The sequence below is a fragment of the Eublepharis macularius genome, chromosome 18, assembly GCF_028583425.1.
Source record: "Eublepharis macularius isolate TG4126 chromosome 18, MPM_Emac_v1.0, whole genome shotgun sequence".
Classification (NCBI taxonomy): Eukaryota; Metazoa; Chordata; class Lepidosauria; order Squamata; family Eublepharidae; genus Eublepharis; species Eublepharis macularius.
In genome coordinates, this window is record NC_072807.1 from 21,138,815 (window position 1) to 21,156,613 (window position 17,799).

At 44.5% G+C, this 17,799-nt stretch overlaps 1 protein-coding gene across 2 annotated transcripts; it reads right to left on the bottom strand.

Moving 5' to 3' along the window:
• Positions 1-899: 899 nt before the first annotated feature.
• LINS1 (lines homolog 1) lies at positions 900-16,356 on the bottom strand. Of its 2 annotated transcripts, none has more exons than XM_055002818.1 (6): positions 16,293-16,356; positions 13,706-13,795; positions 11,060-11,201; positions 9,517-10,116; positions 6,688-6,868; positions 900-2,235 (listed from the first exon to the last, which is right to left on the bottom strand). In XM_055002818.1, the coding sequence occupies exons 2-6, from the start codon at positions 13,754-13,756 to the stop codon at positions 1,323-1,325; spliced, it is 1,887 nt and encodes a 628-aa protein (XP_054858793.1). In that variant the 5' UTR covers positions 13,757-13,795; positions 16,293-16,356; the 3' UTR covers positions 900-1,322. The 2 variants fall into 2 exon arrangements, with proteins under 2 accessions (XP_054858793.1, XP_054858792.1); XM_055002817.1 differs by lacking the exon at positions 16,293-16,356 and adding an exon at positions 13,892-14,340.
• Positions 16,357-17,799: the final 1,443 nt, after the last annotated feature.

Below are 17,799 nucleotides of genomic sequence, written 5' to 3' on the forward strand. Positions count from 1 at the left end.
GGCAAAGCACAGATTCAAACCTGGGCTCCCAGGTCCTAGTCTGTTCCACTGACCACCACACTACACTGGTTCGTACTATCATAAGTACTTATTGGTCTGTGCCTGTGACGTCACTACTAATAAGCAACACAATTCACCCTTCTGTTGTGCACACAAGCTTGTATTATCTCTTTCTTTTTAGTAGTTTAAGGCAGGGGTTCCCAACCTTTCCAATCCTGCAGGTACCTTTGGAATTCTGACATAGGGTGCTGGGAACAACCACAAAATGGCCACAACGGGAGGTGGAACCACACATACGGGAAGCCCAAGGGTAGGGTACAAGACGAGTAATTTAAAAAAAAACACTGGGAAAGAGTAGTGAGGCAGAATAGAAGCAACACCAGGGTGGCGGCGGCTGCCAAAACAACATTATTTTAATTTGCCGAGTCAACCAGATTTCCAGGGGCCAATCAGATGCCATGCTGGGCAGGAGCCCCTCCTGGCTCTGCCTACTTTCTAAAAGCATTTGGTGGGTGCCAATGAAAAGTGTTGGTGAGAGACATGGTGCCCACAAACACCACACTGGGGAACCCTGCAGGACTTGTGAGCTACCAAGCTGAATGCAGCCTCCCAGCCATGCGTGTTTCTGCTGTCAAGGTGCTCAGCATCCTTGCTGGTTTGGCACTGTCAGGCAAGCAAGAACAGGCGATTGCAATCAGAAGGCCCAATGGACTGCATTTGTGCTTGTCGGGCAAAGAGGAATGCCGCGTTTGGCTTTGAGCATCAATGTGCCATGGGAGTAGAAGAGCACTCATCTAGACTTTGTGAAAAGCGGGCAGAGCGAAGTGAGGCCGCCTCCTCCTCCAGCTATACCCTCCCCGTTTCAATAAGCACACATTTTTAATTGTGTTCTTTTTTAATTAATGTAAGTCTTTTGTGGTTTGTGGGCTGTTCTTCAGGGCTGTAAAGCACGCAGACACACACCTCGATTTCTCCTTTCCAAGAAGTACAAATATGATTATTCCTGATCAGGAATTCTACCTTTCACCTGAGCATGAAATAACATTGAATAATGACAGTGTCAAGAATTAATATGTAGTTTTTTTAAAAAAAAATCCCCAAAGCTCTGGCTACAGAGACCTATGGGCAAAACGGTACCCTGAGGGCAAAATTGTTCATTGTTAAAACACATTGTTAGAGCTACAATTACACAGAGTCAGCCTTCTTCAGCTAGTCCAACCTGCTTTCAACTATACTGACAAGTCTCAAAGAATGCAGAGGTTTCGGTGCATGCTAATCTGATGCTATTGTGGAGGTTGATACCGGGTTGGGGGGGGGGGCGGTCAGAAACTGTGTGTGCCTAGACCTTGATAGCTTGGAGCAGATCCACATGTTCTACTAATTGCATCAACACGAGTCAATAGCTTTAGAAGAGCGGCCGGGTTGTACGGGAAGAGATTTCTTCTGTGCAGCCGAGAAATGGATTTTTGCAGTTCTTGTAAACACTTCAACGACTTCTGAAGCACTTCTTCCACTAATATGGGGTTGTTTGGGGACATCTTTTGCTGAGAAGGTGGCAAAACAGTCACATCCTTGTGATCTGGAAGCAATGCATTACGTTCCAAGGTTTCTGCCTGGCCAGCAACATCCGTAGAGGCGGTTACATCCAAGCAGGCTGGATTCTTTAATGGCCTCTGTGTCCTGTCTGCCAAACACTCCTCTTCTACTTCAGAGTCCTCTGAACTTTCATAATCCACCAGCCTTTGAACAACCCCCAGTGAAGACATGTTATCAGGCCTTCTCAAAGAGCTCGGCCTGTGGGGTTTCACAGCTTCGTTGTCAGCTTGTCGCACAACTGTGCAATTCTGGGAAGAGGTCACAAGCGGCATAGAACAGTGCTGCGTATCGTGCAAAGCACTCTCCGAATTCAGCTGTGACTGCTTGGTGTTCTTCTCTTGACAGGGCAGGTCCTTCAAAGAAAAGCTCCGGCCTCCACAAGCTGTGGGCTCGAGGCCTTCGGTGATTTGGGCAAAATGGTGCCAGTCTTCGATCAGAAGCTTTAAGTATCTCACCAAGTACTCCAGGAAACAGGTTTCTGACGAAATCAAGAAATCGAGAAGAAGGGTGGCATCAAACGCAATGCTTTGCAGCAGAAATAAAAAGATGCAATGGGGGTTGCAGCCGTTCTGATGTGTCAAAGTGTCCCGGGCTCTGCCATCCACAAGGCACGAGGGAAGCACAGCTTCATGCCAGAACCTGGACAGTTAGCAAAGAAAGCAGAATGAGGATCTCAATGCTTCGTCAGTGACCGTTAGCCTAAATAGCCAGACTTTGTTCAGAAGCAGTGCACCTCTTGTCCCTAGACACCAGGGGCAAATCACAGGTGGCCATTAACATGCATTCCTGGAGATAAAATCCTACCCTTGATGACCCCCAGGCTCCATCTTGCAAACAAATGTGCAGTTCTTTTTAAAATGAGAAGATGTCCAAGGCTGCTGTTAAAAATGCTGCATAAACTGAACTCAGAAAGGCATCTGAACAAGAGCAACAGGAGAGCAGATTTAAAATCAATGCTCAGCGGTGCGATCCTGAGCAGAGTTACACCTTTCCAGGGGTCGTTTCGTAGAAAAAGGGCTGGAGGAACTCATTAGCATAACTCATTAGCATATGCCACGCCCCTTGCCATCACCCGAAGTGTCATTAGCATAACTGATTTGCATACGCCACACCCCCTGACATCACCTATCCTGGCTGCTTTGGACCCAATCCTGGCCATTCAGGGCCAAAATTGGGCCCCAAATGGCAAAAAGCGGCTGAAAATGGCCGAAAAGGAGCCCACAATGGTCAGGATCGGGCTGCTGCTGAGCGGGAGAGTGAACCACCACCCATCAGAGGCCCGATCCAGGCCGAAACGGGCCCACAATTGCTGAGAGTCAGGTGGGCAGGGGCACCTGTCATGTGACTTCTTTGGGGAACTGCCGGAACTGTGTTCTGGCGCGTTCCCCCTCAAAAAGAGCCCTGCACCTTTCTAAGTTAACTGAAGTCAATGGACAAAACTCGGTTTAGGATGGTGCTGTAGAACTTGACCTTTTAATCCCCCTTCCCAGATGTATATTATGTGCTGTCAAGTCACCTCCAACCTCTGTGACGACCCTATGAATGAAAGACCTCCAAAACGTCCTATCATTAACAGACTTGTTCAGATCTTGCAAACTGGTAGACGGGGTCCTTTTACCGAGTCCAGCCATCTTTTTTTGGGTCTTCTTCTTTTCCTACTGCCTTCCACTTTTCCTAGCATTACCGACTTTTCTAGAAAATCTTGTCTTCTCATGATATTGCCAAAGTATGAATGCCTCAGTTTTGTCATTTTAACTTCCACAAAGCGTTTTACTGTGGAAATGACAAACTCAAAAGAAACGGTGTTGCTCTAATAGTGAGGCGAGACATAGCACAAGCAGTCAAGGGCTACAACACAAAATATTACCAATTAATATCAATCAGACATCATGGAAGGCCTTCCCAGATAGGGACTAAAATATAAATACCCTTAACATGGAATGAGCATTGTAGTTGATAGGGGAAGAACAAAAAAGAAAGAAAGTGAATGGACCTGTATGCTATTATTTTTTTGGAAATAACAAAAAACCTTATTTGTTTAATAAACTTCTATATTACTTTTATATTTAATACATATAAGAGTTTCTTGGCCTTTTGGTTAAGTTCATGTGTGTGTAGTAGAGTTTACAAAAAAATTAAAGTAAAATCAAATAATGTCTGGCAACAGTAACACTCACAAACAGTTCAAATTCCACCATCTAAAGCTTGGAAGGAAAAAAAATCTTCATGCCTCCTGAATCAATAAGTTCTGCAAATTCAGTGTGTATATGTGTGTGTGTGAAGGGGCGTTCTATAGTGTCTGGGAAGTGACTAAAAAGTTCGTGCTTCTGATGAGTGCTAACCTGGAATCTACCAGTAGCGGAATTCTCAGGAGGGTTTACCGTCTCTGTGGGAGCAGGTGGTCTCTTAGGTGTTCTAAGCAAAGATGGTTTGCCAAGACAAAACCAGCACCTTTAATTTGGCCTAGAAACACACTGGCATCCAACACAGTTATTGGAAAGCGTTTGCGCGTGCTCGCTCGCTTGCCCACACTTACAAAAAAGACAGACAAGAACCAACAGATCTCTGGACAGGATTCAAGAGAGGCACGCGTATCCCGAGCCCTCCTGCTGTCGGGTGGGGCCTCAGCTAGACTGCAGTTCACCAACTCTAGTAACTGGTCCAATACTTATCGTGACTGGGTGAGTAAAGGGAGTAAAGAGAATTGTGAGTAAAGGGAACCCCTGTGTTCCGAGGCAGCCAGACTCTGAATTTCAGGGCTAGGAGACAGCATCAGAGTCAGGCCTAGGGTTGGGAAATTCCTGGGGATTTGGGGGGGTGGAGCCTGGAGAGGGTGGGGTGTGGGGAAGGGAAGGGCCTCAGAATGGTATAATGCCATAGAGTCCACCCTCCAAAGGAGCCATTTTCTCCAGGGGAACTGATCTCTGTCACCTGGAGATCAGCTGTAATTCTGGGAGATCTCCAGCCACCACCTGGAGGCTGGCAACCACAGTCAGGCCTGAGTTTCCATGCTGAGCAACTGGTTGGTCCCTATGTGAGACAGGATGCTAGATGGACAAGTAGCCTGATTTAGCAGGGCTCTTCTTATGTAGAATCAACTGTATCACTTCAGACTTGGGGATTAGGGAGTCTGAACTCCTGTCCTCACAGTAAATCCGCGAGAAAAGTTCTAACTCAGCCAATCACTCCAGTGCTAGCTTATTTGAAGGGGGCTTCACGAACCGCGGGCGAACGCAATGAACTGGGCTTCCAACGAATGCTGGTTCATTGGCCATGGACCCTCATGAACCGCCGGATCGCGAACAGACGATCAGGCGGTTCATGGGGTTTTTGGGTTCGTAATGCAGTTCGTGCCCATGTCTACTGGTGACACTGTTCCCAGAAACAAAGGATGCCAATTCATGGCTTATTACAACATATTCTTGTTCCTGCCCTTCCTGCCATAAACAATAGAACCCTGAACTGGGTTTAGCAATCTTTGAAAACCATCTCAATGCACCCCCGCCCCCAACTGATTAAGCCAACCTCAGGAGTCTTTCCTCTCTCCTAATTTATAAATAAAATATAAAAAAATATTTCTGTCATCTCCCCGGATGGTTTCATTCTAACACACTCAACCGCAAAGCTTGCTCTTGGACCTTTCCCCATGACGGGGAGAGAATTGCTTTTGGTATTCCAGAGAAAATGCAGCTTGCTTATATCCCACCGTTTTTGTCTGCCCTTACACTGCTCGGATCTCAGTTTTACAAGATAACAGGAGTTCTCTCCCATGCAGACTGCATGAACAATGTAACCAAACACCTCGGCGACCTTGGGAGAATGTGTGGGCATCCCAATGTCACTTGGCGAGGGAACAAAAAGCAGCGTTAAGTAGGTAATTGTTTCCTAAACAAGAAGGCTGCCAATCCACCCACCCCTTCCCTCATAAGGGCTGAAAAACAAAAACGCTATTCTTATCCAAAGTTATTTCAACTGACATGTCAGCAAAGTCCTACCAGAGTGCGAGAGAGCTCAGATTAAGGGGCTATGTACCAAGTTATCAGGTGAACTTTGCCTGCCAGGTGGTCAGCGGACAATGACTTTCTGCAACCCCAAGAAAGAAAAAAAGACATCTTTTTTTCTTAGCCAAGTCCCTTGTAGGCCACCATCCAGAGCGAAGAATGGACTGAGCTCCGTCTGATGGACAGCAAGCTGTAATCCGGTATTCAGGAGTGCTCTGAGCTGTTCTTCTACTCTTTTCAAATGCTGGAAAACTTGTTTTTTAAACTTGCGGACCCAATAGTTTATTTTATTTATTTACTTATTTATTTCAAATTTCTATTCCTCCCCACAAGCAGGCTCAGGGTGGATCTATATTAAAACATTAAAACAACAGTGTATTAATACACATTTAAAACAGGATGGTGGACAGCCTTCACAGGGAGGGTTAAGATTTTATACACCCCTTTTTTCAGGCTGGCGGAGGCCCAGCCTCAGCCATATGCCTGGCAGAACAACTTTGTCTTGCAGGCCCAGCGAAAGGATAGTAGGTCCTGCCGGGCCCTGATTTCAGCAGACAGAGCGTTCCACCAGGTGGGAGCCAGGACCGAAAAGGCCCTGGCTCTAGTTGAGGCTAGGCGGGCCTCCTTGGGGCCAGGGACTACCAACAGTTGTTTGTCCCCTGATCGGAGTGTCCCTGGGGAATATATGGGGAGAGACAGTCCCGTAGATACACTGGTCCCAGTCCACACAGGGCCTCAATACCAGAACCTTGAATCTGATCCGGTACTCCACCAGCAACCAATGCAGCTCGCGTAAGAACGGTGTTATATGCGCCTTATTTGGCACTCTCGTAATAATACGCGCTGCTGCATTTTGTACCAGCTGTAATCTCCGGGTCAGGCTCAAGGGCAGCCCCGCATGGAGCGAGTTACAGTAATCTAGCCTAGAGATGACCGTTGCTTGGATCACTGTAGTGAAGTCACAGGTTGACAGGTAAGGGACAAGTTGCCTGGTCTGCAGCAGATGGAAAAAAGAGGACCTGACAACCGCTGTGACCTGCGCCTCCATTTTCAGGGAGGCGTCCTTAGTTAAGCTAAGGTGGGCACTCACCTCTTAAAGTGCAAATGAACTCTTAATAAAGCTGTTGTGGCTTCAAACATGTCATCGTCTTGTTCTATGAAGAGCTTGGAAAGCCACATGCAGGGGTGCTTAAACGGGTGAGCACAAGGGGAAGATCTCATGGTATTTTTTAAGAAGGATAACAAAGGGCACATAACACTCTCCAAAAACACTATAAAAAAGAGAAAGAGATAACACTGTAAATTAAGTTCATTTTTTTCCATTTTAAAAAAAATCACACATTTGCTTTTGTTTCAGGTCGGTAGCCATGTTGGCCTGTAGAGCAAGAGCTGGGTCCAGAAGCACCTTAAATACCAACAAGATTTTCAGGGTATACGATTTTGATAGTCATGCTAACTTGATCAGGTCTTTAAAGTGCTTCTGGTCTTCTTGAATCTTGCTTTGCTTTTGGTTAGCAGTGGCAAATCTAAAGGCTTGGAGAATGCATTTTGCAAATGCTACAAGAGGAATCTTTTAGCATTTACTTGCTCCTGTAGGACATAATAGAGGGAAACACTTGATAACACCGTACAACGTGCAGGGAGAATGCCTTTCAAAATCCGAACAGTGGTAGGCAACTAGCAGCCTGCGGGTCAAATACAGCCCACCAATAATAGACTTATGCCCATCTAAAGTCTAAAAACGCTCTGCTGATCTCCTTGCAGTGGATGGCTGAAGCGAGACATCCAAAACACATCTGCTTTGCAATCCCCGTATTCTGTGAATTCACCTTTTCCCAACTCCTGCAGCATTACCTGTGTGCACTATGGAAGCTCCATAAGGAACACACATTTTGTTACTAATAACCTGCGGAGGCTCTCAGGAAATCGCCTCCCTGCTCATTAGTTTTGAGAAATGCAGACTGCGTGAGTTCCCTTGTCCTGAAACTAGTTGCTCTCATTCCTGTATCTTCTTGCTACTAACTGGCTGTTGCACCTCTGCTGTGTGAACCTAAGAGTGGGAACCTCTCCTGAGCTGCAACTAAAAGGGAACATTGCATATATAGGGGACCAAAAATTTGCTTCCAAACAATCTGTCCATGGTCCAGTGATGTAATTCAGTAAGCGGCACAGGGGGCTCTGCCTACAGGTGACAAATTGGGGCACAAGGCCACGGTTTTCCAAAGAGTTGTAGAAAGGGGTTCATCCTCTACCATTAAAAAAAAGGTTCAACTGGGTTTGTCCCATCTTCTATTGGATGTCTATTATGCTACGGGTGGTGGGATGGCACAGTATAGACCAATCTGTAAGGCCTGTACTTGGATGGGAGACCATCCATGGAAGATGCTGCAGAGGAAGGCAATGGCAAACCACCTCTGCTTCGAGCTCACTTGCTTTGTAAGCCCCTTGCTGGGGTTGCCAAAGATCAGCTGTGCTTTGATGGCACAGAGGTGCGCAGGTGCGGATACATCTGCAGAAGAAGTTGCTTAATGGAGGATGAGACATACCAAATTACCAGAAACTCCAGAGGAGAAACTTCAAGCCCACTACAGGTTTTGCTGCTATGCCTCACCCTTCTCACGCCAGCCATGGTGGCATTGCCTGCATTTACCAGCACTATGGAGGAAATATTCCCCCAAAGTTTGACATCTCATTGCAGTAGACAAGATAACTAAAAGCTGGCACTGACCGCCAACCCCGCCATCCTCACCCAGAAGCAAGTTTCTTGTACGTTTCTAGAAAAAAATACACATACCTATTTTATCTATTGAAAAAAAAAGTCAAACTACTAGGGGATACATAAAAACCTACTTCGGAAGGCCCTTTTCTTTTTCATTCCCTTTAACAATAATGGGTACATCCTCCAAGCAATAAAAAATCATGCCCCGACTAATTATTAATTGGCACTCATTTATTATTCGTCTATCGAAGCATGTAGTAAAACAGGCATCTCGTGCCCTCGATTACCCAGAGGCTGTATCAGGTTAGAAGGTTGCTTCCAATAGTGCCGGCTGATTGAATGTATTGAGGGAAGGGTTGGGGTATCCCAAATGTGGATTAAAGCTGAGGGGTTCTTTTGCCAAGGCTGCAAGACCACCATCCCGTCTGTAGAATATTACTAATCCCTAACCTACTACTACTACTACTACTACTACTACTACTACTATTAAATGTATAGTCTGCTCTCCCTCACCCCTCTCACAGGGTGTTTTGATGTGGGGATAATAGTAACATACTTTGTAAACCGCTCTGAGTGGGCATTAAGTCGTCCTGAAGGGCGGTATATAAATCGAATGTTATTATTATTATTATTTTCCCTGGAAGCGGGCTCAGAGCGGAGAACAACATAAGTTACATAAAAAATGAAAATAATGGTAGCAACTACGACATCTTAAAATCATTAATACAGCGCATCCTTAAGAAATATCGGTTTTGGTTGGCATACTAGTTTGGGATCTTGATATTTCTTCATAAAGCTAAGATAGAGCTAATAGTTGTGGTCAGGGCTTTTTTTCAGCTGGAACGTGGTGGAACGGAGTTCCAGCACCTCTTGAAAATGTTCACATGGCCGGTGGCCCCACCCCCTGATCTCCAGACAGAGGGGAGTTGCTGGCGCGGAGGGCAAGCTAAACTCCCCTCTGTCTGGAGATCAGGGGGCGGGGCCACCGGCCATGTGACCATTTTCGCCAAGCGTCATTTAAACTTTAAAAAACTCCCCCCTTGTTCCAGCTGACCCAGTAACATCATTGTGCAGTCCTGAGTTCTACCACTGAGTCCCACCACCTCTTTTCCCAGAAAAAAGGCCCTGGTTGTGGTCCATTTGGGAGAGGTTCTTGTCCTCTATCCCCACCCACCCGCCAGGCCTTCATAATAAGATTACCTTGGGCTTCAGCTTCAGAAGTAGAATTCTGGACCCCAATCTCTAAAGCTTTAAGCAGAACCAAGCTTAAGGCACGGAAAAACACTTCATCAGGACCACTACAGATACTGAGTTCAGGCCTAACTTGACAGCCTCCAAAGTGGACAACCTTTTCACTGGCAAACAATCGATCCAGCCACCCGGAATTCACAAACTGCAGTACGGTGCTGGAGAAGGCGGTTCTATCTTCATCAAAATGAAAGTCTTGGAGGAATGAAGGGGGCACCTTTCCCATTACTAGATCTTCACCAGCTTTGCCAAGGATGCCCCTTTTCAGCAGCACAACAGATTTCTTTTTGATGAAATTGGGCACAGGGGAGGTAGTCAGATCCAATACAGAAGCGGCATTCAAAAAGACCATCCGTTGGCAGGCAAAGGTCACTACCGTTTGGATCCTTGAGGCCACAAGTAGTTCGAGGAGATCGAGGAAACCGCTCAAGTTGTTTATGCATTCTGCAGAGGCTGGAACCTCCTTGGGAAGATCAGACACCTGAGACAAGTGGTGGTGGTAAAAGCCTTCCAAGATACTATCAAGCGGAGAAAAGAGCTTCTTCAGCTCCCCTGTAAAAACAACACAATCAGTTTTAAAGTGTGGTGCGGAAAGCATCACTTAACTAGGGCCTAATTAATTGGAGAGAAGTAGGCTGATTCCGCACACGTTGGATAATGCACTTTCAATGCACTTTCTCAATCGTTTAAGGTGGATTTTTTTGTTCCGCACACACAAAAATCCGTTCCAAATGATCTATAAAGCGGATTGGAAGTGCATTATCCAACGTGTGCGGAATCACTCGTAGAATGATGATATGGTATAGCCTGATCTCATCAGATCTTGGAAGCTAAGCTGGGTTGGTACGTGGATGGAGACCACCGAGGAAGACTCTTCAGAGGAAGGTGATAGCTAACCACCTCTGCTTGTTACTTGCCCTGAAAGTGCCTTGCTGAGTTTGCTGCAAGTTGGTTGCAACTTGGCGGCACACACATAACTCACAAGAGAAGTTGCAACTGACTCATGGCCACCCTGGGTCCACGGGGTTTTCAAAGCATGGCCGTTTTCACCCTACCTGCTCCCGGAATGTTGCAAAACATCACGCAAAAAACACGGAAGATAGCGACTTCTCATGAGAGTTTTGCGCGATGTTGCGCAAAACTCTCGTGAGAAGACGCTATCTTCCACGTTTTTGGCGTGATGTTTTGCAACGTTCCGGGAACAGGTAAGTAGTGTGAAAACGGCCCAAGAGATGAGCAGAAGTCTTCTCCTCAGCACAGCAATCCCCATCTTCCCATCCAAGTACTAACCAGGGCTAACCCTGCTTAGCCACCAAGATTTGAAGAGATCAGGCTAGTCAGGGCTATTTAGGCTGCTTTATTATTAAAAGCTGCTTTTTGGCTCTGAAATCAAGAAGTTTCACCCACGGGAAAATCTCTGCTGTTGAGATCTGTTGCCTTCTCCCCCCTCTAGTGGGCATTTCCAAAAATCCATCCCAGTTTCAAAAGCAAGTACCTCCTTTGTTCAAACTTGCATCTTTCAAAATTTCTCGGATTGTGTTCGTAAGAGTCCACAGGCATTCTGCAGTCTGGCCGCCGCCGGGGAATCTTGACAGAGTCTCTGAGCAAAACGCGAGCCAGGAGCTATTCAGTGAACCCTGTAAAGAGAAAGCGATTGGAAGACATGTCTGTATATTGCAGCAAGTGGGATCCGTCCTGGGCCAAATCAGGGTCTCTGAAAAGTTCCATTTGCCCCTACCCCAAAATGTCAACTCAAAGGCAAACAAAAGTACGCATGGAGCATCAACGGTGTCAATGGAACCTGCTGGCCTTGACATAAGAGTTGGGGCCCTTCCTTTGAGCTCTTTCTAGCCAACAAAACTAAGCACCTTCTAGGGCTCTCTAGGCTTCACCTAAGGGCGTCTATTTATTTAGAACATTTTTATCCTGCCTCTCCAGTAAGCTCCTCGAAGCGGCTTACCATTAAGACAACAAACCAAGATGCTAAAATCAAAGGCAAGGCCATTAAAAACAAGCCAACATCAATGAAGCAGCCAGGGCATGTACATGCACACTGGCCAGTCTAAAGCAATGTAAGTAAAATGATCCTCAGGCCAGAATCACAATTTACAAGATGCTTTAAATAATTTTAAGTTAAAATCCTGGGTTAAAAGAAACATTTTAATCTGGCATCTAAAGAAAATAAGATAGGCTCCAGAGGAGGGCATTCCAAAGGTGACGTGCCACTACTGAAAAGGCCCCGTCTCTGGTCGCCACCTGGCTCAACTCTGAAGGCAGGGTACAGAAAGCAGGCTTGGAAGAGGATAACCAGTGGGCTGGACAGTCTAGGAGGAAGAAATCTTCAATGTATACATTACAAAGTCTGTGCTCTTTACATCTGCCACACACTCTAGACCTGAAAAATCTCATGAGACACAGCATTCCCCTTCATTGAACAACAGAAATGCTAACCTAAATCACACAGTTGTCCTCGCCATTATATTTCCATACATATAGAGGTATATTTTTTTCTTTGAAAGTGACAACGAAGCAAAGGAGAATAGCTCCGTTGTCTGGGAAGGGCACAGCCGAAAGGCACATGAGATTCCATGGGAAGCCTGAGCTCAACATAGCAGCTCTGGGACTGGGCTGGAGGTCTGGCACTCCAGATTTTTGACTGGGCATCGCAGGGATACTTAACGCCAGATAGTCCCATACCCATCTGCCTACTGAATCTGTTGATTTGGAAGGAAAGACAACAAAAAAATTTCTCTTATGCTCTGAGGCCCTCTATTGGACGACTGTGGTACTGCGGTGTAAAGGGGGGTCCTCAAGAGATCTGGTGCCAGTTGAAACAGACTTCAAGATTCTGACTGCTCTATGGTTCAGGTCCTAGACATACAAAGCATTGTGCTCACAATGGAAAAATCTGCATCCTGAGATTCTCACGCATGACGCCAGTGCTCAACAGAGACCACGTAAGGCATAACTAAACAGGGCGGCAACACACGGTCACTTCCGGCTGCGCCAATCAGCCATTAAAAAAACCTCTGGATCTATGTTCATGTGTTACAGTGACCATGTATGCATGTATGCGTGAACATCTTTTTGTAATAAAAAGCCAACACATATACACCTTTACAAATGAAACCGGGGACCGGTAACAGGTTATATCTGTGGTTTTTCAATTACATGTTCAGCTGTACTTATGCTGAGTGTAATGTGAAAATTACTCAATGCGAGTATGAAGAAAAATCAAGGGCATGTTGTACCCAGATTGTGCACTTGTTCACTGTAACTTATGAACAGAGCTACAGAAAACTAGTACGGCAAAGTAGAAGAGTAGAACTTTTTTGGCAGACACTCATATCCCGTAGAATTTACTCCCCGTTCCATTGGGGATGGCTCCTTTCTTAGATGCCTTCCCGGGTCAGCTGAAAACTTTAAAAAGAACTTCTGGAATATAAAAACGTTAGCTCTTCTTTGGTAATTTCAAATGTTTTGGTAACAGCTGGTTGCTATTTGTTTTATATTGATTTGGGGCTGCTTTTAAAATGTTTTATAAGCTGCCTTGGGTGTTTTATTTTAAATACAAAGGCAAGATGTGAAATGCATAATAAATAGAAAAAGAAGAACCCTCCCCCCACCCCAACACTGAGTTTTCTAGGCATAGTGAGTTTTTAAAAGATGGAACAAGCAGACGGCATTTCAAAAGTTGTACCATCTAGATGGCTTGTGCTTTTTTGATTGGCTTTAATATTGATAATGTTATGTTTATTGGTTTTATGATTTTTTGTGTTGTTTTTACCTTGTGAGCCAGAGAACAGACATATACATAACCTTACTTGTATTAGACATAGCATGCCTAGTTTGGGACTTATTTGCAAGGTTGGGCTACAGGCTGCTAGATTAGAAAACAAATAAATCAATCTAAAGATGATATAGATCTTAGAGGATCCATATGTTACGTTTTCCACCACAGCAGGAAATCACTGGCCATTTTTAGAGTGCAATCAGATACAAAGAGATGAAGCTGGAATGTAATGATGGGTCTAAGAATGAAAGGGCCAAAGAAAAATAACTAGGAAAAGCTGTCTGAAAAGAAAATCAGCACAAAATGGGTAATTTTACTTAAAAAAGTAATATTCTTCTTGAAACTTACCTCTTCTCTTAACTGAAAATGTACAAGCGAGACCAAACCTTTACAGGCCATGTGAGCTATCAGCTTATCAGACGTGTGTAACAAGAAAATCTGCAAGAAGTGAGAAAAGAGTGGGAACTCTAGAGGAGAGCTACCAACAAAGAATCTGACTCTTAGAACACAATTTGACACTTTAAGATAACTTACTAATTTTGAGTCAATGCTTAATTCTTTCACAAGGACTCTAACAATGTCAAGATACTTCTGTTTTATTCCAGCTTCCACCCCTGGGCTCTGAACTTTGGAGATCACCATCGGGATCAAGGTTAATCGAAGCAGCGTTATTTCCCGTGGATTGTTAGCTGTATCGGGTTCAGAATTTATCTCAAGAGGTAGAGTGTCAGGAGGAGAAGAATCCCCAATGCACCAAGCGTCGGAAGAAAACAGATACTTTTCCACACAAGACTTGCTGGTCTCTGCCGATGAACATTGGGATGGAATGAGCGGATCAAGAAGAACTGCATAACTGTGACCATCTTTTGATAACGGGCTACCTATCAGTATCTCATCATACATCTGCTGTAGGAAATGAAAAAGATTCCCCATTGTGGGAAAAATTCAGTCTTTTCAAGAATTCTTTATGCTTTCACGATATGTGGATTTGCTCAGTTCTCTGGTGTGTTAATAACTTTGTACATATTTTCCTTAATATACCTAGATGAGGGGAAAGGCATAGTATAAGATCAGCAGTGTGAACTTCTTAAATTAGAAAACCAAACTATTCAGACTAGGTATATGATTAGAAAGGAATACTATATATTTAGCTTTTGACAAAACAAATCTATTACTATGTAATGGTCTATTACGATTCCTGGTGTAATCCCGGCTGTCTCGTTTAACATCAGGATACTTTTATCAGCACAAATAACTTGGCAAGGTCTCCTTTATTTTTGTCTCGCTCTGGAAAAGAGGTTGCAGGCAGCTCTGTTGGTCCAAAGCAAAAAGCACAGAAGATTTTTTTTTTAATTACGACCAGCCGAAATGACACAAATCAGCATGCAAGCTTTCGAGTTCTCCTGAGCTCTTCATCAGTCTTTTCTCCCACCCACACACCCACCCCTTTTTAAAGAGTTCCCGGAGAATGTGAGAGCTTGCACACTGTTTTGTTTGTTTATTTATTTTATTTACAGTCTGCCTTTCTCACTGAGACTCAAGGCGGATTATACAATGTGAGTCAGTGCAGTCAGACATTTCAATACACGTGTAATACGTGCAAATTTGCAAAGACTTAAAAACCAGCAGAAATCCAATACAAATCTATGACTATGCCCATGATCAAAAAGAGTCCAGTAGCTACTGGACTCTTTTTGATTTTGCTACCACAGACTAACACGGCTAACTCCTCTGCATCTATGCCCATGAAATACCTTAAAATGATTGCAGCCAAAGGAATAAAACAAATATTTTGATAATACCAATTAGTGAAAATTCTCCTTTCTTCTAGGCACAAAATGAGGAAAGGGGGATAGGAAAAGGGCTGAAAATTCAGAGCTGCAAGATTTCCTAAATGCTGCTCAGCGGTGCACCAGAGGCACAAAAGTGCACGAGAGGATGGCATACTAACAAGCCACAGAGGAAAGGGGGCAGACTGGATTTAACCATGGAGAACATGAAGATATTTTCTACCGAATCAAACCCTTGATCTATCAAGGTCAGTCTTGTCTCCTCTGATTGGCAGCAATCTCCAAGATATCAGGCAGCAATCTCCAAGATATCAGGCTTTCCCATCACCGGATCCTTTTAACCAGAGATTCTGGGGATCGAACCTAGTAACTTCTGCAAGCAAAGCAAGGCAGGCCCTCTCCCACGTTTCAAGTACACTGTATTATAAAGCAGCTTCAATACAGGAAGCTGTCTTATACCAAGCCAGAGCAGCGGTCCATCTACTCTGACTGACAGCCATTGTTCAAGGTCTCGGGAATAGAAAGGGCTTTCTTAACACCTCCTCTCCTAGACCTTTTAACTGGAGTTGCCAAGGGATTGAACCCGGGACCTTTTACATGCAAAGCAGATAATCTGCAGCTGTACCACAGCTCCACACCCTAGATGGGATAAAGACGTGGATTAATGTTTAGCAGGGTGTGGCAGGGAACTGCTATAGAACTGCTACTGATAAATATTAAAAATACAAAAATGAGTTGCATTTGCCACCACCCCTCACTCAGTCAAAATCTGTCTCCACCTGACACATTCCCTTCTCTTCCGCATCTTTTTAGATGACCTCATACCTTAGAATGAGGCCACAGAATTCAGAGTGGATTCTACCACTTTAGACTCCCTAAAGACGTGCGTATGTGTAACATTTTGAAAAACCCCTATCAAATGAAAATTCTGAGAAGCTCTAAACGGAGCTTTAGAAAAGAAAGTTCAAAGTCAGTCTTATAACCTCCGCGTGCTAGCTTTCTGCTTGCAGGAACCTGCAATAGGCCATGTTTCTTCCAGCTCAGGACTCTACCACATTTTTTGTACTCATGTTTGCATCAATCTATCCAGAGAGTATTTAAAAAAAAAACCACCCCAAAGCCACTCAATTCTCAGCAGCACTAACCCTTTGTGTTGCTAGGCAACCACATCCCGCCTGGCCTCAAAGCCTCGAGCATCCCTGGGGCGAGCATCTCCTTGCTTTGCACGCCCCCCCCCTTCTGTCGCAAAATCCTGACCCCAGTTTTACGGCAGCAAGGAAGGAAGAAGCCTCCCAACACACTGAGATTAAGGGTAGGGCATAGAGATGATAGCGGGATAGAGCGATACTTACTCAGCTCGAATTTCCGGAGGAGGTCTGGGAGCATAGAGATAAGAACATTACAATGACTGCTGTCCCTCTCTTAACTTCTGGTATTAAATGGAAAGCCTCCAGCTCTATGGGTGCAGAGGGGTTTTGCTTCATCTCCAACGTCTAAGAGCTAAGCTACAAGTGACGCCTGACACAGGTTGGACACTTGTCAGCTTCCCTCAAGTTTTGATGGGAAATGTAGGCATCCTGGTCTTGCAGCTGTACTGGAGAGCCAAGCTGTAAAACCAGGACTCCTACATTTCCCATCAAAACTTGAGGGAAGCTGACAAGTGTCCAACCTGTGTAAGGCGTCACTTGTATCTTGGCTCTAAGAGTCTCTCTACACAAAACAACTTACAAGGGGATGCTCAAGGGACTTACTTTCTGTGTGGTCTTATATTCAAGTGTACTCTGTCTCCCTAGCAGTGCATGTGTACCCCCAATGGGAGAGCAAGTGTGAGATCATTCATTTGAACGTCCCCGTGTAAGAGTCTCTCTACACAAGACAACTTACACGGGGACGCTCAAGTGACTTACCTTCTGTGTGGTCTTATATTCAAGTGTACTCCGTCTCCCTAGTGGTGCACGTGTATTCACAATGGAAGAACAAACTTGAACATCCCTGGGTAAGATGGCTTGTGTAGAGAGATTCTTTATAGTGCAAGCTTAAAAGATGGACAGAAAGACAGATGTTTTATACAGGGGGAGCGAAAGAGAGAGAGTAATTGAAATAGCTCAGAGAGACGCCTTGGTAAGGGAGTTGTTGGGTGCTGTCTGCTGATGTAGATATGCTCCTACTAGGTAGTTTCCACACTGCTAAAGACGTTCTGTTAATTAGTTGGGCTTTGTTTCAGAAAGGTTTCATCTCTGTGTTTTGGCTTTATACTTGTTTTAAAATTTTCTGCAACTGTACACGATTGTATCTGTTTTTTATTGAATGTCCTGAGCTGTTGATTATATTATATTGTATTTGCTTGTGCTGTGTAAATCTGCCTTGGGTCTCAGCAGGAAAAGCAGACTATAAATAAATAAATAAATAAATAAATAAATAAATAAATAAATAAATAAATAAATGAGAAAATTAATTTAATTGATTAGATTTCTTACCCACCTTCCCCACAAGCAGGCTCACCGTGGGTCACACAACATGAAAAATATTACATAATAATAAAATAACAATACCCAATAATAAAGAATAAAATAAACAAATCAGTATAAAAGTTAAAAACCACACATCCAAGAGGCAGCATTTTGATGTTGATAGACAATACACCCCCTCAAT

Excerpts from the sequence above, each read along its gene's own strand:
- LINS1 (XM_055002817.1), bottom strand. The coding sequence starts at position 14,290 with ATGGGGAATCTTTTTCATTTCCTACAGCAGATGTATGATGAGATACTG. Across the intron at positions 13,796-13,891 it reads TAAGCATTGACTCAAAATTA|ATTTTCTTGTTACACACGTC; the intron begins GTAAGTTATCTT and ends CACTTCTTGCAG. Across the intron at positions 2,236-6,687 it reads GTTCATTTGCACTTTAAGAG|GTTCTGGCATGAAGCTGTGC; the intron begins GTGAGTGCCCAC and ends CTAACTGTCCAG.